This window comes from Bos javanicus, chromosome Y (genome assembly GCF_032452875.1).
Source record: "Bos javanicus breed banteng chromosome Y, ARS-OSU_banteng_1.0, whole genome shotgun sequence".
Taxonomy (NCBI): Eukaryota; Metazoa; Chordata; class Mammalia; order Artiodactyla; family Bovidae; genus Bos; species Bos javanicus.
In genome coordinates this window covers 6,254,819-6,277,988 of record NC_083898.1, presented here as the reverse complement: position 1 = coordinate 6,277,988, position 23,170 = coordinate 6,254,819, and the positions used below count along the sequence as shown (strand labels likewise).

Here is a 23,170-nt window from a genome sequence, read left to right as displayed (position 1 = left end):
ATGATAAAGAATCCACTTGGAAGACAGGAGTCCTGGGTTCCATCCCTGGGTTATAAAGATCCTGTGATGGAGGGGATGGCAACCCACTCTAGTATTCATACCTGGAGAATCCGTATGGACAGAGGAGCCTGGTGGACTACGGTCCACAGGGTCACAGAGTTGGACACGACTAAGCACAGCATAGCACATACATATTTTATATATGTGTGTGTGTATGTTTTATACATGCATATTATATATATATATTCAATTACATACACACACATATGTACAGAATGAACCACAAGTCCCCGTGTTGCAGGAAGGGGGACCCCTTCCAGGCCCCAAGCATGGTTACCTGACACTCAGAAATGAATTGTCTGAGAAAACACTTGTGCTAACAAAGCAAATGACTTTATTGGGAAAGGGTACCCAGTTGGAGAACAGGATAAAGAAATCCAGGAGAACTGCTCTGCCAGGTGGCTGGAAGCCTCGGGTTTTATGGTGATGGGATTAGTTTCCAAGTTGTATTTGGCCAGGCATTTTGATGTAAGGTCCTTCTTGGCAGAACAGACATTGTTCAACCAAGAAGGGTGCCAGTGAATATAATTCTAGAAAGTGTTAGAACACATAGTGTCTCCTTTTGATCTTTCCTGAACTCTTCTGTTGGTGGTGGCTTACTATTTCCAGGTTCCTTACCAGGACCTCCTGTCATAAAATAACTCACATAAATGGTTACTATATGCCTTGATAGGGTGGGCAGATTCAGTGCGTTTCACAGAACATTTCTATAAACACCAGTTCATCGGTGTTTACAGATTAAGGCTGCATCATGGCACTTATAGGGATGCTTTCCACAGACACGTCCATAGACTTTCCAATGGTTGGATCATGGTACTTAACAGGGACACTTTCCATAGACTAGACAGACAGATAATAATTATATGCATTATATGAAATTTATATTTATGCAAATTTTAACTGTTATCTTTAGGGGTTTTATGGCTTATACCTAATAATGTAGGTCAACTTAAAGCTTCCAAGTCTGCATATTCAAAGGACAAGTTCAGAATAGAGTGAGAAATCAAGAAAATTTTATTTCAATAATTATTAATTTCTTAATCCTGACAAGGAATAAAATATGAGTGGAGAGAAAAAAATAAGATTAAATCTTAGATGGTATCTTGACAAAATCACATTATGTGTCAACTATAAATTGCTACTTGCCAAGAGCACTGCCAATAGCTGAACATTTACTATCTGCCCTGTGCTGCTGCAGCTGCCAACTATCAACACCCCTTGAGAGTCCAGTGTGGACTGAGGCATTCTGTGCTCCAGGCAATCTAGTCAGACAGGTTTTAGATAGTTGGTCATTTTCAGGAACTGATTTCATGATCCCAATCCCTGCATCTCATGATTAGAAAAGCATTAAATCCCTTGGTAGTGACATCAGCTCTTTGACTACCGGAAAATCTTTTGTAAACTGAATATTTAATTGTATTGAACTCCCCTTCACCAGGGGCTTCCCTGGTGGCTCACTGCTTGCAATGCAAGAGACCTGGATTTGATCCCTGGGTCAGGAAGATCCCCTGGGTCAGGAAATGGTAAGCCACTCCAGAGAATTCCATGGACAGAGAAACTGCAGGTTACAGTCTATGGAGTCACAGAGTCTGACATGCCTGAACAATTAACACTTTCACTCTCCCCGTTACCAAAATATAACATATTGATCTCTCCTGACCCACCTCTTTGGAGCAGTCTCTCAGAGCTATCTGAGGTGCTGTCTCCTGCACTGCAGTCCTGATTTTGTTACAAATACAACCTGTAATTTTCAAGTTGTGCATCTTTGTAGTTGACAGAAATCTGAGTCTTACTTACTCATGAACAAAATTAAATGTTAAGTTGTATAGCTAAAATTCTGTTTTGTGGCATAAATGTCTTTTTCAGTGACTACCATGTAGTTACTTTTTAGCATGTGAGATGAGTGCCATTGTGTGGTAGTTTGAGCATTCCTTGGCATTGCCTTTCTTTGGGATTGGAAAGAAAACTGACCTTCTCCAGTCCCGTGGCCAGTGCTGAGGTTTTCCAGTAGTCTTGTATGGATGTGAGAACTGGACTGTGAAAAAACTGAGCCCCCAAGAATTGATGCTTTTGAACTGTGGTGTTGGAGAAGACTCTTGAGAGTCCCGTGGACGGCAAGGAGATCCAACCAGTCCTGGGTGTTCTTTGGAAGGAATGATGGTGAAGCTTAAACTCCAGTACTTTGGCCACCTCATGCGACGACTTGACTCATTGGAAAAGACTCTGATGCTGGGAGGGATTGGGGGCAGGAGGAAAAGGGGACAATAGAGGATGAGATGGCTGGATTGCATCACGGACTCAGTGGATGTGGGTTTGGGTGAACTCCGGGAGCTGGTGATGGACAGGGAGGTGTGGCCTGCTGCAATTCACGGGGTCGCAGAGTCCGACATGACTGAGCGACTAAACTGAACTGAACCATGCAATTAAATGACAGTAAAACTAAGGAGGTTTTAGTTGTTACAACAGGCAGATAGCTATGAGAACAGAAATGGAGACAGTGGCCATGAGGCAGGAAATTATTCGTCCTGTAAACAGCAGGGGTCCATAGGTAGACAAAAGCAGGAATGTCCAGACTGACAGGAATTCACACGTTTTCAATGATAAGTGTCCCAAAGCCAGCAAAGAAATGTGGGGAATGGAAGGAATCTCATTCACATGTCAAGTGAAAGTGAGGTGAAGTCGCTCAGTTGTGTCTGACTCTTCGTGACCCCATGGACTGCAGCCCACCAGGCTCCCCTGTCCCTGGGAGTCTCCAGGCAAGAATACTGGAGTGGGTTGCCATTTCCTTCTCCAATATTCACATGTAACATATTGCTTATTTTGCTTTCATTACAAAAAGGTTAGCCTTGCAAAAAAGAAATACTAGATCATGCATCAACACCATGACACTTCTGATTTAAGCTAAATAAAGACAATGGTCCCTCCTCCCCTCAGGAGACTGGAGCTGGGATGAAAATCAGGGAAAGGACCTCCAAAATCCTTCCCCCTTTTGGTTTGTATGCCCTTCATAGCTGGTTTACCAAAGAAGTGCTGAGTAGCACCTCCTCACCTACCTGCCTATTCTCCCTCTAAGGACAAACCCTTGCTTAACTAAAACACTCATTTTACTTAACTTCCTATCTTGAAATTCTCTTTGCAATAAGGCAAGAACCTTAAACTCACTGGGAACAAGATTATTTATTCATGAAGAAGGAACAAATATAGCTTAACAACTAGTAGGAAACTTTTTTTTTCATTAATAGGAGAGACTGATTTACCTTAGAAGTCACCAAATTGAGAGTATTTTTAGAGGTAAAAGCAAAAGTATCTTTAACAACTTAGCAGAAATTACAACAATTCAAAGTTTAATGGAGTATTACTCAGCCATTAAAAAGAATACATTTGAATCAGTTCTAATGAGGTGGATGAAACTGGAGCCTATTATACAGAGTGAAGTAAGCCAGAAAGAAAAACACCAATACAGTATACTAATGCATATATATGGAATTTAGAAAGATGGTAACAATAACCCTGTGTTTGGCAAAACTAATACAATTATGTAAAGTTTAAAAATAAAATAAAATTAAAAAAAAAAAAAAGAAAGAAAGAAACAGTGATGTATAGAACAGTCTTATGGACTCTGTGGGAGAGGGAGAAGGTGGGAAGATATGGGAGAATGGCATTGAAACATGTATAATATCACGAATGAAACAAGTCGCAAGTCCAGGTTCGATGCACGATACTGGATGCTTGGGGCTGGCGCACTGGGATGACCCAGAGGGATGGTATGGGGAGGGAGGAGGGAGGAAGGTTCAGGATGGAGAACACATGTATACCTGTAGCGGATTCATCTCGATATTTGGCAAAACTAATACAATATTGTAAAGTTTAAAAAAAAAAAAAAGTTAACAGTTAGGACTGGACAAGGAACAGACTGGTTCCAAATCAGGAAAGGAGTATGTCAAGGCTGTATACTGTCATTCTGCTTAATTTATATACTGAGTACATCATATGAAATGTCAGATAAGCTGGAGTCAAAAGATTACTGAGAGAAGTATCAATAATCTCAGATGACACCACCCTTATGGCAGAAAGCAAAGAGGAATTCAAGAGCCTCATAATGAACATGAAAGAGGAGAGTGAAAAAGCTGGCCTAACATTCAACATGCAAAAAGCGAAGATCATGGCATCTGGTCCCACAAGCTTCATGGCAAATAGATGAGGAAAATATGCAAACAGTGACAAGCTTTACTTTCTTGGGCTCCAAAAACAACTGCAGATGGTGACTGTATCCATGAAATTAAAAGACAGTTGCTCTTTGGAAGGAAAGATATGATAAACAGCATATGATAGATAGGTATGATGGACAGCATACTAAAAAGAAGGGACATTACTTTGTTGACAAAGGTCCATCTAGTCAAAGTTACTTTTCCAGTAGTCATGTATGGATGTGAGAGTAAGACCATAAAGAAGGCTGAGTGCCAAAGAATTGATGCTTTTGAGCTATGGTGTTGGAGAAGACTCTTGAGAGTCCCTTGGATTGCAAGGACATCCAACCAGTCCATCCTAAACCACATCAGTCCTGGGTGTTCATTGGAAGGACTGATGATGAACTTGAAACTCCAATACTTCGGCCACCTGATGTGAAGAGCTGACTCAACTGAAAAGACCCTGATGCTAGGAAATACTGAGGGCAGGAGAAGGGGACAACAGAGGAAGAGATGGTAGGATGCCATCAGTGACTTGATGGATATGAGTTTGAGCAAGCTCTGGGAGTGGGTGATAGATAGGAAAGCCTGGTGTGCTGCAGTCCATAGGATTGCAGAGTGGAACATGACTCAGCGACTGAGCTGAACTGAAAGTTTAATTCCTCGGAGTGGAAGAAGAAAACAGGGATACAGACCAAATAATAAAAGTGTGTCCTTAAATGATGGCCAGCTTATGCAGGAAATTGAATACTGTAAGTTATTTTTAATAAAATATCACTTAAATTAAAGAACTTTAAACAAAAAGAACACCCATTTATTAATTGCAATACACATAAAATTTCATTCAAAACCTAAGCATTAAACATTACTTTAGGAATGGAGCTAACAGGGCTTCCAGGTGGCTAACTCTTAAAGAATCTGCCACCGAAAAAAATCCAGCATAACCAAACACAAGTAAACAGGAAAATGTCATTAACAACTGATGTAATAAGGGCCTTTAGTGAGAATCTGTCAGGTTCTAAATAGAGTCTGAATATAATGAAAGATGGGCGGGAAATTCTAAAACATTAAAGTCACTTTTGCCCTAATTCATTGATAAATGTAAAGCAATGTCAGTCAAAACTCCAATGGCTTATGGAACTATATAAAGGAAACAGCCAGAAAAATAAAAGATAAAATTGAACAATAATAGAGTTACTTCCGAAGTAATGTGCTACATGGCAATACATAGCAGAAAATTTCATTAAGAGAAGTAGAAACAAGAGCTGAGAAAAAGATGTGCATACTTTTTAACTTTTATGCTAGTTTTTACTGGAAAAATTGGTGTTTCACTAAGAAATGAAAATAATTCTATCATATATCACAGTAAGAAAAAAAATAATAGAGTAGGTATAAAAAGCCAAACTAACACTTTTAGAAAGTTATGTAACACTTTAATTTCAAGATAAAAATTCCTAACACAAAGTACTAAAAGTTTACAATACATACAGAACTAATGAAAAATCACAAATGGAAAGTTTTCTCTAACACAAAAACATCAAATAAAAACAAGCAACATACAAGAAGATAACCCCTTTAAGTCAAGACAGTTTCAAGGACTTTTTTCCACTTTTAGATGATTTAAAATTCATAGTTACTAAACACTAAACAAATTATGCCTTTATATTCAGCATACACAGCAAAGCCTGGGATACAGAGTTCTATATCAACATACAGAAGAAGAATACTTCGTTGTGCAGGTTTTTTAACACTGTTTCTAAAGCAACTTGATATTCTTTATTACTAAAAACCAGTTTAATGGCTAGGGTCAACAGAAAGGTACAACATTTCTTACATCAGGAGCATTTTCAACAGGGAATTTTACATTTCTGGGTTAACTGCCATTTTCAAATTAAGCCAACTACAGGAACCTTCAGGTCAAACTGATTTTAAAAACAGTAACTCATTACACATAAACTGTAGAGAAATTTAGTTATAGTTGAAATTTACTTTTTATTCTCTGTACTACAGACAACAAATTCATTTTTGTCGAATGAACACTTTAACAGGATAGGCCTTTAACTTTGGTTATAATTTTCAGAGTTTACTCTTTAACATGCTCAAAAACAGAATCTTTATAGCAATGTTTGGGAGAAATTATTTTCTAGGTTGCCATTCTCATATACTCACGAATGTTGTCACTATTATAACAAGATATCCTGTCAAGGATCTTTCTGTTGCTCAAAGTTTCCAGGGTAGGTAATACAGACACTATCATAATGGATTCATAGGAAATAATTAGAAATTATGCTAGGAAGTTTATATTCTTATTCAGTCCTCACAAATACTACAGCACAACTAAATGAAAGTTATGCTTTCATAATGTCTAGCATCAAAATAGCAGTTTGAGATCAGGTTGCAATTTCAGAAGTTACCAATCTAACTACTTAAAAAATATCCTGTTCTTTCTCAGCTTTGTACTAGGATCAGTAACTTACTGCTTACTTTGTTCCTGCTTACCTGGACAGTGTTGCCTTGAACTTCATGTAAATATCAATGTCACTTTCATGCACTATCCTTTGTCTTGAAAATGTATTCAACTATGCCTTTGACTTCTAACATTTGGAACAATCCTAAGAAATTTCTTAATCTGTCTTCTGAGTTTGCCTCAAATATTGTTAATTGAACCTTTAAAAAGTAAATTTCCCCTAATTTGCTGTTACTTTAAAAGGAAATTGCAAATCTCTCCACTAATTTTGCCAATTCCATTTGTCCTGCAGCTCTTATACTTGTTTCTTAATAAAAAGTTGATGTATTATTATTGATACCTAAATCTACCTATAAAAACCCTTAACTTTCCTTATAGATAAGCCTATACTTTTGGGTTAGATCAAGTACTCCAAAATGAAGTTAAAATCATCATTACTTAAAACACTGCCTTTCCAACAAATCTAGAACTATTTACTTTCATTAAGATACATACTCAGAATACTTAACTAGTTCAATCTCAACTTAGGTACAAATTGTTTTCTTTTTAATCATGGCACTTTTGTCATTAGCCACTTGAATGGCTAAGAAAATTGATACTTAACTTTAGACTTAAACATTTTAGTCATATATCTAAATTTTCTTCTGATTTATACTATTGTTTTAAAAAGTTGGACACATCATTTCAGTAAAGACGCAAACATCACTTTCAGGTTTTTTAGAGACTTGTCAAACCTTTTATACACTGCTTTCAAAAATAGCATGTAATATTTGTTAACCTAAATAGAAAGCAGGTACAGCTTGCAATGGAGAAATACCGTATTGCTTAATTCTGAATGCATTCATGTGCAAAGACACAAAGGGAAACTTTAAGCAAACAGCACAATTCACCCTCCAAACAAGTGTTTTTATGCTTGTTTAACGCACCAGTAAAATAAACAGTGGCATTTCGCAAAACACACTCTGAAAATTTAGACATTAAATTAAAAATTTTTAACTTCTATTTTTCAATTAGCAGACAACTATGAAATTACTTTGAGTAACTCTATTTTTCAACTTATCTGAATGATTCTATTTTTCAATTTATCTGAAAATTCATGGAGGGTAAAGTTTACAGCTCTTCCCTCCAAAGCCAATGCTTTTTTCTTCAGCAGTACTCAAGTATGAATTAAAACAGAAACTCACACAAAATTTTCCCATGCCAAGAAAACATGGTATGTGAGTATTATTTTTAGTATCTGTTTCGGCCTACTCTTTCAGATCGGTTTCCCCCATGACCTCCCCTGGAAGCCTCATAACCTGAGCTACTGTATGACTCATGAGGAGCAGGGTACACCCTATCCTTGGAGGATGGAAATCCTTGTTCTTGTCTTCCACCACGGTCACGACCACTTAAGTATGTATCACTTCGGCTGCATGAGTAACTTTTCTGCCCTCCTCCATTTCTATCTCTTGTACTGCTATAATCGTCATAGTGACGACCTCTGCCGTAACTCAGAGGTGGACCTCTTCCTGATACAGCACCGTGGGAGCCCCCTGTGAAATTAATAATTGATAAAATTATAAAATTTTCCCATTACTACTATAACATGACTATAAAGTACTAAATCTTTCAAAGGCTAGCCTTTATCTGCCTCTGTGGTGAAGATATGAATTAGTAGCCATGGTGAAGGGGCTTTCACATTTATTTAAAAAGAGCAGTATTTTTTAGCTCCAGTGGTTGAGAAGGCAATGGCAACCCACTCCAGTGTTCTTGCCTGGAGAATCCCAGGGACAGGGGAGCCTGGTGGGCTGCCATCTATGGGGTTGCACAGAGTCGGACATGACTGAAATGACTTAGCAGCAGTTTAAAGTAAATATTAATTTTTTGGAAAAGACTAAAATTTTGAACTTCATAATGTTCCTATGCTTCATACTCTTAATAGCACTTTTGTTTTTAAAAATGTTACAGTAATTTTTGTGATTAAAAAATGTAAGCTGCCAAATTACCCTTCATATCATTTTAAATGACTGATCAAAACTAATTCAAACCAATCAATTAGGTAGAAATTACTTTTTTTTCCCCCTGAGAAATTAGAAGTAAACTTGAGTAAATGATGTAGATCTAGCATGTCAATTCTAATTCTGTCCTTTCTGAGTTGTAACTGTACTCTTACCATAACTCCTATATGAATCCCTGTAAGAGCCTCCACTTCGATGTTCAGAATAATCTCTATCACGGCTTCCACCATAGCCATCATGATCACTAAATTTAAGAGAATTAATGTTAAAGAAAAAATTTCCGTAAGTTATTTGATTAGAAACAGAATTGTTTATAGTACCTATGTCCTCTAGAGGAATGATCATCCCAAGAACTTGAATGGCCATAATCATGGTATGCATAGTCTCTAGATGGTGGAGCATAATTCTTGGTGTCTCGCGAACTTGGATCTCTGCCTGAGTAACTTAAAACAAACAAACAAAAATAAATGAAAAGAATTCATACTGAATTCATACAGACAAAAAAAGTTTTAAATTCAAAGGATCTCAATATACTTTTCTTCAAGGAAGATATATAATGATGAACAAGAATGTAAAACACTGCTTAACATCATTATTTTTTTAGGAAGAAAAAAAGTTTTTCAATCTGAATGAGACACCTACTCTGCACCTAGTAGACAGGCTAACCCTAATATAAAGCATCAGGTGTTGGTGAGCATGCAGAAATCCTGTGTGTGCACAGTAAATAGAAAGCTGTGTCAGACTCTTAGTGACCTTGTGGACTGTAGCCCACCAGGCCCCTCTATTGATGGGATTTTTCAAGCAAGAATATGGAGTAAATTGCTGTTTTCTCATCCAGGGTATCTTCCCCACCTTGGGATTGAATCTGAGTCTCTTGCATTGGCAGGTGGGCTCTTAGCACTGCACCACCAGTGCAGTTATGGAGAAGATGAATGGTTCCTTAAAATACTGAAAATACTGTATGACCCAGGAATTCCAATTCAGAGTTTACACTCTGAATTGAAAGCAGGTACTCCAATGTTTGTACGCTTTAACCATAAAGATGGATAAACAAACAATGTTAACTATACATATAATGGTAGTTTAACCCCCACTCAAAAACTGAAGTACTGATTCATGCTTCAGCAAGGATTATCTTTGAAAACACTCACACTAATGGAAAAGCCACATATTAAAGGTCACATATTGTTAAGGCTTCCATGTGGCTCAGTTGGTAAAGCATCTGACTGCAATATGGAAGACCAGGGTCCAATCCCTCAGGAAGATCCTCTGGAGAATGGAATGGCTACCCACTACAGTATTCTGGCCTGGAGAACTCCATGGACAGTGGGGCCTGGCAGGCTACAGTGAACGTATGATATATTCAGGATTAGGTAAATTTACAGACACATGACGTAGGTGGGTGTCTCCTAGGGACACGGGGGGATAAAAATGGGAGCAACTGCTTATAGATTTTGTTTTGGGGTGATGAAATGTTTTGGAACTGAACAGAGATAGCGGTTGCAGAATTCTGAGTAGTTTAAATGCCACTGAACTGTTCACTTTTAAAATTTTGTTAGATACATTTTACCTCAACAAAATTAACTATGACTTAAAAATTCATGTATTTTATTTTTCTTTACCTGTCTTTAGTAGCATAACCATAATCTCTTGGTGACACATAGTTATCTCTCCGAGAAGACACTGGCTGTCTACGAGGACCTCCTCTGTAATTTTCTCTCCGCAATACTGGACCTTTAATTTAAAAATGCTCACATAAGTATCTCAGAATTGAGAGTAATATTTCAAAGAAAAATTCGAAAGACTGGTGTGTCTCCTCTCTCCAAAACAATTGAAAAAAAATACTTATAAAATCCGATTCATGCACATTTAGCTTGCTTTATAAATGTAATTTCTGAACATTTTATTTCCTGACATCTTCTGCTCCCTGTACATTTTGGATAATCTTTAAATTACAAGTAATAGAATCTCTCAAACTTTGAGTAAAGTCTAATTATTTTTTTGAAACTATTTTCACAGGTTCAATCACAAAGTAGTTGATTTTTTCCTAATGTTGATAAATTTAACATAAACTGCAACCTGAATTACTGACCTTTCCAAATGATAGTACTATTGAGTTCAACTACTTATTAGCAATAAAGGGCTCATTTGAAAAATGCTACCTCTTCCAAAACAGGAAAACTATTTACTGTAAATAATACTCACTTCTTGTGCTAATTCTTACTAATTCCTGGTGGTCAGACTTCTCTTGTTTTGTTTGCTCACTAGGCTAATAATCTAATGAAACTTTAGGTGTCTAAGCTTCTTTTGTATTTTGAAATCAATACCATAATACACTTAGCTTCATTAATATTCTATACATAAAAATGACAATTTGATAATGATTCAAAGTTTTTAGCTGTATCAAGAGCAAACAATGTAAAAATATGTTAAGAATCCAAACTACAGTTAATATGACAAGTTTCAGTTACTGTTTATAATTACATGAACCAGGTAGCCAATATAACATAGCTAAACTACTCTACATTCCAAATCGCTGACTCATAGGATATTAGTTTTCATGAAAATACTTGATCTTGAAACCACGTGAAAAATCCTACTAAGCAGCAAATGTTAGCAACTTCAAAAAAAAAAAAAAAAAAAAACCCAAGGAATTCTCTAGCAAGCATAGATTTAAAAGAAATGTCTTCCCCACTTCTATGTTAATCACCTACCACACATCTATAATTAGATGCTAAAGAATTATTTTTCATCCACAAATCAGCTAGTGATCAACAAACATGTGCATGTAATTCTCTTTTCATTTTGCTTCTTAAAGTTAAGGATTGATTTTTAAATAGCTCACGTTTACTAACTACTCAGAAACAATAGTCTCTGTATTATATAACGTTTACCTCGTCCTCTCATTCCACTACTGCTTCGCCCTTGAACAGAAGGAGCAGATCTTTTAGGAGAAGGACCTTGAGACGGTCCTTTTTTAACTGGATAGGGTCCTCTTGAAGAGCTCGTGTTGAGACTACATCCATTATCACCTGTATTTCAATGCAATTTTTTAGGTAGAGTAAACATTCTTAAAGTTTAAGTTTTGCTTACTGTTTATAGATCTTTAATAAAGAACTACCATTGCCTTCAGCATTTGTATTTGTCTAAACCAATAAAACTATTTCCTCATGTGATACATCAGTTAGTACAATTCAGTCAGTTTGAAAAATTTATGAAATGATTAAAGAACCACTGCTGTGATAGTAGTCTGAAGAGAATAGAGGAGGTGGAGAAAAACCAGGATAAAATAAAATTTTAAACACACTGGGAGGAAAATAATTCATACAATTCTGGTGTCAAAAAAGCTTTTAAAAATGTAACACAATAGGTGTTATGTCAAAACAATAAAAAAAATATGCACCTAAAAATATAAAAAACTCCTTTTATAGGAAAAAATGCAACCTCTCCAACAACCTTGGATCATTTAGTAACCTAGTACGTATTTACTTGGAGTAAAAACAAAAAACCCTGCTTTTAAGTGAATCCACACAGATCTGCTTTGTTCAAGGATCAACCTTTACTGTTAATTTTTCAAGGAAAAGGCTATGTTCTGTTCAACTCTAATAGTATTTAAGAATGCATGGTAAGTAATGAAATCTTTTTATCTAACTAGAAAAATGTTTACAGATATATTCCAGTTACACTTGGGAGAGTACACTTTGCAGAATATGAGCTAGTAAACTTTTCTCATCTCCTGAGAAAATAACAGAACTGTGTGATCTTATAATGAACACACCCTGTAACAGAACTTTTAAAAATATTTTCTAAAAAATCACACATCTGGTTGTCAAAAACAGAAGTGAAATGTTTTATTTTTCAAGATTGGTTATTGTTAGTAGAGGAGACAAAGTTTGTTAGATATATGGAAGTTTATGAACGGAAAGTGCCTCCCTTCTTTCTTACCAAGTAAAAACTTCTTTGAAAATATTTCATAATACCATTTGCAGTAACTCACTGTTCTCTAACACACACAAACATGCATATGTATGTACATATATGTAATTATACATACAAAACAGAGGCTTTTACATCTGTATCAAAGACAACTTTTCCAAAATGCGAATTTTATTACAACAGAACCCAGGAACAAAAGCACCATATCAAAATGACAGTGGAGAATTGCATAGAGTTGTCTGCACATACATGCTCAAGACAAATACTACAAGGTCAGTCCAAAAATACACAATGTTCACCCCTGAACTGTGTTATCTGTTATGTAATCTTCAAAGTTCTCCAGTACTTTTTACAATACAGTAGGACTACTCTGAGAGTATATAAATGTCTTTTTAATAGTTTAAATAAAGTTATTTGCCAAAATTGGAAAATTCTAATGTATGATCAACAGCAATGAATTGTGTAGAAAAACTGTTAAAGAGGCATCAATAACAATGGTAAAAAAAAGAATAAAATTTAAGCCATTTCCCTGTAAGATGATGAACTTTTTTTGCACATAAGTAATTTTATAACTACAACAATTCTTTACAACTTAGAAATAATTCTGATTATCAATAATGGTAATTTTCTCATTTAATATATTCTTGTAGATTATTCTTCTCATTAACAATGCAATAGAAATTGAGATTTACTAGATGTTCAAACTTAACAGTTTTTCAGTGCTATGGCGTCCTTGTATTTTAATACATTACCAAAGTTTCCTCCATGAGACATACGCCCTCTTGCTCCACCAGATCCTCCTCTTTCCCATCTCAGATTTCTTGGATGGCCCCTGTTTCTTGCAGGGGGTTGCAGTTTCTGTCTACCACCACTTTCAAAAGATGGTTTATTGGCTTGTTCTACTTTAATTGTTTTTCCATCCAAAAACTATAAGATTAAGTACAACATCAGTAATGTTACATAAATTTTAACTTATTATTGCAATGAATTAAATCAGTATTTTTCCCCAAAGCAAACGTTTTTTTCCTGAAATGACTGTGCTCTTCAATATGATGAACATGACTTAATTGGCAATTGCCTTTCCTAAGTCATCCAACACAAAGCGTATGTATTTCCTATTAGAACTTCCTGAACGGTTCTCTGGTATTAAATGATGAGTATCTCTCCTTTACCATGAAAAAGCACACATTTTTATTTTCTATAACATGCTTCATTTTAGTAAATTTTCCATTTAAAATTTCAGTTTCCCAAGGGTATGTAAAAGTATGCCTATTACTTATTCAAAATAATTGTTCCTATCATAATTATATTTTAGCATTTGTTCTATTAGACACAAACATAAATTTTCTCAATATAACTGCTGCTCTGTATTTACTCTAGTTCTAATAATTTTCTTCATTTTTCTTTTTTTAAAAATAGAACCTTTATTTGGCCATTAACATTTCTTGCCTTATACAACTGTTTTATTTTCTGTTCCCAGGGGGTTACTGACCGTAATGCTACTTCGTATTTTTCAGAAATGCTTAAATTTAATCTTCCAATATCTGCCTTAATATTTTACAGAGACCAAAAGGAGTTTTGAAAACCTAATAGGAATCATACTATATAGACTCTTGTTATTTCACATTATTTTTGGAAAACAATTTTAAATCCTAAATTTCCACCAGGACTTCTGGCTGAAATGGCCTCTAGATCAATATAATCATCCTCAAAAGCCATTTTCCCCTCATCTTAGGGTCTCATTTTCTATATCTTGGTTCAAAATATTTTCCACAAATTCATGCAGTGTCTCTTTCCCAACTCAGGATTTAGCAAATATTCCTAGATATACTGAAAAAAATAGTATTCACCACCCGATGAGCTCCACCAAAATTACTACTTTATTTTCCTTAACATTTCTGCGTGTAAAATTAATGTTTCTATTTGTACGTTTTTTCCCTTCACCCAGAACGCCAGTGCTTAAGAAAATAAATATTTTGTCTCATCCACAACCATTAATCAGCTAACTAAATTCAATCAATGCCTCGCAATATAACACCTATTGAATAAAAATTACTCAAGTGTAATTTCAGATTACATGTTCCAGTGCTTGACAACTAGAACAAATAAAAAAAAAAAAAAAAAAAAGAGGAATTAGTTACCATCAAGTATTCTCAAGGAAAATTTATCTCTGTGACCCAAAGCTGAGTCAAACTTAACTTTTAGGTACTACCATATCTGAAAAATTAAAGGACAAGGGTCAACATGTGTCACATGTGTGAAATATACTAGAACCGTAACTGTAGATAATAGGGAATTAATGTATTTGCACTAAGGGAATGTAGAAGTTCCAGAGATAATTTAACAACAGGATATCATGAGTACAAAAGCCTATTACCCACAATATAAAATGGGGGAGATACAGACTTCCTTTTTATTTAATGTAACAATCCACAGACGGGGCACATCCTGGAGCAAACACAGTGCTCCATAGCTAGCTAAAGAAATGGGATGGGGAGGGAAGTGGGAGGGAGATAACATTTGTATGCTTATGGCTAATTCATGCTGATACACGGCAGAAACCAACACAATACTGTAAAGCAATTCTCCAATTTTTAAAAAGTTCAGCTTCTACGGGACAAATTTTTATTCCTAACACTGATACACTGAAGAGTGACTTAAATAGAAAATGCCAAGACTTAAAATACAGTATGAAATACGGGGAGAGTGCTGAAGGTTAAAACCTATTTGTATTTACACCTGAATGTTAATAGAAGACAGATTTAATCTGTTTTGTTAATGCTGGTATTAACTTCAATCTCTTCCCAACCAGAGGAACTAGTATTTATGTGACAAAAAGGAGTGAAGCCTTACAAAGCATTATACTACTGTAACAATAAAGAAATCTATGCTGCTGCTGCTAAGTCACTTCAGTCGTGTCCGACTCTGTGCGACCCCATAGACGGCAGCCCACCAGGCTCCCCTGTCCCTGGGGTTCTCCAGGCAAGAACGCTGGAGTGGGTTGCCATTTCCTTCTCCAGCGCATGAAAGTGAAAAGTGCAAGTGAAGTCACTCAGTCGTGTCAAACTCTGCAACCCCATGGACTGCAGCCCACCAGGCTCCTCCGCCCATGGGATTTTCCAGGCAAGAGTACTGGAGTGGGGTGCCATTGCCTTCTCCAAAAGAAATCTATAAATAGTATTAAATGAAGAACATACATTATTAAGACTTACCTTTCCATTCATTTCTTTGGCAGCATCCTTTGCATCTGCGGGGCTCTCAAAAGTAATGAAAGCAAAGCCTCTCGACTTGTTTGTGTTCCGATCCTTTATCAAGAGAACTGTAATACACGTAAATCTTTTAAATTTAAAATGTCACATAAAATTGAACTTTACTATTTTCAAAATTATCACTCCTTTGACAATTTCTCATAAGACCCTTTAACATACTTGAATGTTACCAACATAGTACAAACTTTTGAAAGTTACTTAAAAACAAAAATCTATATATCGTTTTATACATGATATAAAAATATCACATAATTTGATTTTTATATATTATTCCTAGTATTCTAAAAATGAACAGTAAATCTCAATAATTCTACTATTACCATGTCTTATTCTCTTTCACATCCCAGGACCACTAGTACATTTTAAAGGCACTGTTTTCTTCCCTTTTCAGTAAGAGGAGACCCTTTCACTGACTGCCAAGTACTTGCCCAATTAAAAAAACAAAAACCTGAAACTACTCATAGTTGTCCATGGATATATATCAAGTAGACATTTGCTTTAAAGAGTTACGTATGTTGATTCTAGAGTTCGAGTCAGTTCAGTCGCTCAGTCATATCCGATTCTAGAGTTACCTGCCACAATGTGACCATATTTCCCAAATTCAGCTTCAAGAGACTCCTCCGTTGTTTCAGCACTGAGGCCTCCTATTAACAGTTTTCCAGGCCGATCTGCTTCCATCATTTTACTGTTAGGTGGCAAAAAATATACCAAAGAACAAATTATGAGCCAAAATGTTCCAATATCATTTAAAAAGAACTGAACTTTTAAAAATGTTTACTTAAAATACAAGGAAGCTTGTAACGCAAAAAGGAAAACAAGCCCTGACCTAATGAATGCTGTTTTTTTACAGATAACAAAAACCTGTAAGTTTAAATTACATTAGAAGGCTGCTGGAAAACTGTTTTGAGCTGCAGTGTTTAAAGAATTCACTCATTAAAACCTAAATACAGTATCTAAGTTTTATAAAATGTACATAAAATACACTAAACACATTTTCAAATTTCCCCATTTTCTCACGTTTATATTGATTACACAACAAATAATCTGTAAAATACACTTAAATTTAAAAACTTCTACAATACTAAGTCATAAAAGCCACAAGAGAATAAAATACTTTGCTGAGGAAAATTTAACCTGTGGTTACTTATTTTGGTAAACTAAGAATCATAGCTCCAGACAAAATAATGTTAACTTTTATGAACATTAAAATTTGACCATTTTTGTTAAGTTAATCAACAGTTCAACATTTGAAAACTTTAGTTTTAAGTCATATAAGTAAAATGGTTCGGTATACTGGTTAAGTTTTTCAACTACTGTCACTATCTCAGAGAAAAACTGTTTAAAAAAAAAAAAGAGTGCACGTGAAACAAAATGGAGCCTGGGCTGTTACATCCAGATGCGCAATTAGCAGACTCAAGGCAAGGGAGAAAATCTGAGTTATACACCAAAGCAATATCCCATGACTAGTAGCCAGAAGCCAAGAGAGAAAAGCTGGATTAGGCACCAAAGCAACAGCCCCCACAACTAGCAGCCCCAAGCCAAGGGAGAAAAGCCAGGTTAAACACCAAAGCAATAGTCCGGTGCCCTAGCAGCCCCAAGGCAAGGAGGGGAAAAAAAAAAAAAAAAAAAGCCAAATTACACACTAGAGTAACATTCAGCCCAACTAGCAGCCCCAAGTGGAGGGAGAAAAGTCGCGTTACCCACCAAAGCAGCATTCCGCACAACTAGCAGCCCCAAGCCAACGGAGAAAAGGCGAATTACACACCAGAGCAACATTCTGCACGACTAAGCCCCCGCAACTAGCAGCCCCAAGCCAAGGGAGAAAAGCCGGTTTACACACCAAAGCAACAGTCCGGTAAACTAGCAGCCCCAAGGCAAGGGAAACAAACAAACAAACAAACAAAAAAGCCAAATTACACACTAGAGCAACATTCAGCCCAACTAGCAGCCCCAAGTGGAGGGAGAAAAGCCGCGTTACCCACCAAAGTAGCATTCCGCACAACTAGCAGCCCCAAGCCAACGGAAAAAAGCCAAACTACACACCAGAGCAACATTCTGCACAACTAGAAGACCCTAGCGGAGGGAGAAATTTCGCATTACACACCAAAGAAGCATTCCGCGCCTCTAACAGGCACCAGCCAACGGGGGAAAAAATGCATTACACACCAAAGCAACATTCTGCATGACCAGCGGTCCCAACTGGAGAAAGAAATGGCAACCCACTCCAGTATTCGTGCCTGGAGAATCCCAGGGACGGGGGAGCCTGGTGGGCTGCGGTCTATAGGGTCGCACAGAGTCAGAGACGACTGAAGCAGCGGCCCCAAGTGGACAGCAAAAAAGCCGCATTACACACCAAAGCCACATTTTGCGAGAAACCAACGCAACATTCCACATGACTAGCAGCCCCAAACCAACGGAAAAAAGCCGAACTGCACACCAAGGCAACACTGCACACGACTAGCAGCCCCAAACCAACAGGAAAAAAATGAATTACACACCGAAAGCAACCAACATCCCGCCCTAGTAGCCATAAGCTTGTGGAGAAAGATCCAGCCTTATACATCAAAGAAAAGTTACAAAGCAAAAACAGCTTTCTCAGTCCCAGGGTAGGAGTATATGCCCAGTATATCCTCCCACAGCCAACATCCAGACATTTCAAACCCCCTTCTTCATCCCACCCCCGCTCCGCCCCCACCTCGTCCATCCCATCCCCAAGCCCTCCATTCAGACAAAAGAACCCTCAAACTTCACTGGCTTTCCATTGCTACTTCAGGCACTGATTCTCCAAGGAATAAAAATTAAAGGTATTTTTCAAGAAATAAACTAATAAGACTTTTCAGGATAATGTACACACACACACACACATATATATACATACACTCAGCTATTAGGTCTTACGGGAAAAAACCTGACAGGAAAAATCAGTCTGAGTTACCATTTTTCTCCAGTAAAAACTGACACTATACCTATAAACATGTTCTCATAAGGTATAAATCTGTTTTTTGATCTTAAAATGCCCAATTCTTTACCTTTTTTTGTCTCGTTCTTCCGAACACACACCACCAAAGCCCCTGAGTCGACCGCTAGCTAAACTAATTTTGAACGCAGCCCTGCCTCTTCCGTCAAGCGCATAAGGAACCGGATGTACGGCACGAGGAGACGAGCGTAAGGAACCTGGATGTATCGCGAGATGAGCCGCAGAGAAAGTAGGGCAGGAAGAAAATACAGAGGTGGAGGAGGGGTAAATGGAGACCTTTGAGGGAAAGTCTAAAAAAAAAACAAAAACAAAAACCAAAAATAAAAAGAGCAAAATATTCTACTAGGTTTACCAGTCGGGTTAACTTAATCACTATAAAATACAAAAGAGAACTTTTACCATCACATGTTTTCATAATTTATTGCCGTCTCATATGTCACCAATATGACCACTCTTGAGTGGCATATTCTTTAATTGTGTGATTTTCCTTTTTCTTAATACAAAAGAAAAGGATAAATAATGAAAATATTTAAACCATTTAGGAGTTAAAAGCCTTAGTGTCTTTGAAGTAAACATATTTGGAATTTTCTCATTAAGCAAATAAAGGTAATGTTTTTCACTAAAAATCCCAAAAGTAACAAAATGAAGAGATCCACTAAGGACACACTCTGCAATTTCTGTCACCTCAGCTAATGCATGTCTATACCTGAAAGAACTCTGCTGACAGATTATTTTTCCCTATATAAAATTCTTCCTTCTAGGAATTAACATGTAAAATCATATCTAATAGAAGAAAATACACTTAACGAAGAAGAGAACTAAAACTTATTTTCCAAGGGTTTCTTTAGAATTTATCTAGTTTATATAGCCATTATATATATATATATATATATATATATATATATATATACACACATACATACTTATATACACATAGTCGCTTCAGTCGTGTCTGACTCTCTGCGACTCCATAGACGGCAGCCCACCAGGCTCTGCCATCCCTGGGATTCTCCAGGCAAGAACACTGGAATGGGTTGCCATTTCCTTCTCCAATGCGTGAAAGTGAAAAGTGAAAATTGAAAGGGAAGTCTCTCAGTCGTGTCCGACTGTTAGCGACCCCATGGACTGCAGCCTACCAGGCTCCTCTGTATATGGGATTTTCCAGGCAAGAGTACTGGAGTGGGGTGCCACTGCCTTCTCCAATATGCACATATGTACATAAATATTTATACATATATATTCATACATATATGAAATTTAATATACTTATATACATATATATGTAAGTATATTAAATTTTACTATTCTTATAGAGCAATACTATAGCTCCATTTTCAGTGCTTATGTCTTATTTTAATACTGATGTCTACTAATCTGTATATTTCCCCGTTTACAAAAATACTTAGAATTTCTTAGTAAGCCATTATAAATAAGTAATATAGTGTTGACTGGTTCTTCTAAAGTAGTGGTTGATCTTTCTAATATATCTTCTTTAGGTAAATCCATGGAGAAGGAAATGGCAACCCATTTTGGTATTCTTGCCTTAAGAAGCCTATGGACAGAAGAGCACTGGGGCACTGGCGAGCCCCAGTCCATGGGGTCTCAAAGAGTGGGACAAGACTGAGCAAACATACTGTAGGTAAATGGAGCTTCTGTGATGACTCAGTGGAAAAGAATCTTCCTCCAATACAGAAGACCTGAGTTTGATCCCTGGCTCAGAATGATCCCCTGAAGAAGGAAATGTCAACCCTCTCCAGTATTCTTGCCCAGAGAAGTCCATGGACAGAGGAGCCTGGCAGGTTACAGGCCATGGAGTTGCAAAGAGTCAGAGACAACTAAGCAGTCAAGAACATGTAGGTGAACAACTCAGCAGTGAAATCATGCACCAAAGGTAAACACACCTTAATATATTTGTATAAGATATAGTTTAGAAAATCGTTTTTAATGTAATGCTTACCAGTCTATTAGTATTAATGTCTTACTACAGAACCATTCTAATAGAATATGTCTATATTACTATATTCTTACTTGAAAGTTTTCCTATGGCTCTATTAGTATTAGTTACCTTTTTTCATTTCACCAGGTAAAATGGGCCCTTTGTTTTCATATCGCTTTTGGAAAGTAAATGCCATTGATGGATTTTACTGATATTGCAGTAACTAATGTTACAAAAATTAAAACACGTAAGCAGTTACAGTCAACTAATAATCAGATGATAATCAGTTCAAATAAAGAATTACTACATTAACCAATGAGAGTACACATTTGAAAAGCATTACTGGAAATAAAGCATTATGATCGCTGCCATGAGAACGTGCTCCAGTGATTTAAAAAATGATTCATACACATGACAGTGATTTGTCACTTTCTGTACACTTATCAGAATAAATCAGCCATTTATTGTGATACAAAAATGTACACTGCAGTGCAGACACAGTGTCCCCTGCCCTGGGAATGCCTGGGTAGGAACTGGTGGCCAGGAGTGGAGTAGCTCAAAGGAGCCAGAGGCCAGTGGTGGATAAGGGTTGCAGCTGGAGCCAGAGCCAAGATAGAGAAGCTACTGAGTCCTTCATGATGAAATATTTGGGGAAACCTCTTTCTCTCCTTTCTGTAGTTGATAGTTTGGACAGTGAAGTGATGGCTGAATGTCACAACCTTTCTGCAGGACCTTGCCAGGGAAATCAGACTCTGTCTTGGGAATTTGTACCGTCTCAAAGTTGGATGCTCAAATTCAACAAAAGAGGGAGGAGTAGCATCAAAAAAGGGCAAGCAGTATCCTGGCTCAGGGGGAAGCCCAGAGCACAGAGAGGAAGCAGGAAAGTGAGCCAAATGTTGTTGGGAGAACTTTCCACTGCTGCACTTGTGATGCTGGAGTTTTCTGATTCAGTCTCCTCTTGTTTTATGGACTTTTCAGTCCTGTGCTTCAGTCAGTAGTGGCCCATATTATTGGTAATCCATCTCTACATGGAGATTTTTGGTCATAGCTGAAGTTCTTCAGCTCAGTGATCTCTCTTTGTGCTCCCCCACTTCATTCTCATCAATGTTGTGAACATGATTTGGTTCCAGGATTTAGCTGACCTGGCATTTGAGAGGTCAAGGAGGGAACCTCACCCATTGGCTAACAGCAGAGTAACTGCTGACATGCTCTTTAGCCTTTCACTGCAGTCTCTCTTCCTCCTCCAGGGTATGTTTGTCAGCCTCTTTACCATTCATTTTGGCCAGTTGCTTAGTCTCCTGCATACATCCCTTCTCTATTCACTTCCGTACCCATTATGTTGCTTTGAAAATCGTTGGTATTGCTTTGAAAATCATTGGTTCAATAAAGGAACTGGAATGCCCCAGCAATATCAACATAGAAAGAAACTGCCCTTACTACTTTGGATTTGGTTTACCCCTGGATTTCCATTGTAAGATGGCAATGCACTCTCCTGCATTGTGGCTGCCTCTTCTCTATCCTCTTTCTTTTGGTTGCCTTGCTCCACCTGTCAAACTCGCACTGGTCATCTGTTTTGCATAAGCTAATGTAAACCTTTTTGGGCTACTTTCTCACATTAACCCACCGTCACCATCTCCCACTGAGGCCAAAGTCTGTTCTTTATATGTCTGTTTCTTCTTTGCTGCCCTGCATGTTGGATGTTCAGCACCACCTACAAGGTCCTCAACTCCATATATTTGTGTTAACGGACAGTGTTTGTCTTTCTCTTTCTGACTTACTTCACGCAGTATAGTAGGCTCCACGTTCATTCCATCTCATTAGAACTGACATGGATGCGTTCCGTGTTAGAGCTGTGTAAGACACCGCTGTGTATGTGTACTCCAACTTCCTTATCCCTTCATCTGCTGATGGACACATAGGCTGCTTCCACGTCCTAGCTATTGTAAATAGTTCTACGCTGAAGACTGGGATACCCGTTTTTTACTATGTGCTTCTAGGGCATGTAAACGTTCACAGACACGCCCCCCTGGGAACTGACTTGAAAGAATCAAGCTGTCTTTAGTGTTTTCGGGGAGGGTAAGTGTACATATCTCTGTCTCTCTCTGTTTTGCAAGGAACCCCCTCCCCCCAGCTTTTGAGACACTTACGATGGTGTGCCCCCCTTCACCTAAAATAGAAAACCGAAGAAGCTGCTTCACGTGAAGACCAATGGCCAGCATAGTTCTCTTGGACGGGAAAGTAGTGAAGAGTGGTCTGGTGCTGAAGTGGATCGAGAGTGAGACACCAGTAAACCTGAATTAATTGCAAAGGAAAAATAAAAAGCATCAGCTGCATGTGT

General features: G+C 37.3%; 1 protein-coding gene and 1 pseudogene across 1 annotated transcript; one reads left to right on the top strand and one right to left on the bottom strand.

Moving 5' to 3' along the window:
- Nucleotides 1-5,691: 5,691 nt before the first annotated feature.
- LOC133243867 (RNA-binding motif protein, X chromosome-like) lies at nucleotides 5,692-16,631 on the bottom strand. The gene is made up of 8 exons (XM_061410593.1): nucleotides 16,492-16,631; nucleotides 15,863-15,969; nucleotides 13,403-13,577; nucleotides 11,609-11,746; nucleotides 10,337-10,448; nucleotides 9,035-9,157; nucleotides 8,870-8,958; nucleotides 5,692-8,249 (listed from the first exon to the last, which is right to left on the bottom strand). Exons 1-8 carry the CDS (start codon nucleotides 16,598-16,600, stop codon nucleotides 7,945-7,947), a joined length of 1,158 nt encoding a protein of 385 aa, XP_061266577.1. The 5' UTR covers nucleotides 16,601-16,631; the 3' UTR covers nucleotides 5,692-7,944.
- Nucleotides 16,632-21,470: 4,839 nt separating this feature from the next.
- Nucleotides 21,471-22,423, top strand: LOC133243826 (etoposide-induced protein 2.4 homolog; annotated as a pseudogene).
- Nucleotides 22,424-23,170: the final 747 nt, after the last annotated feature.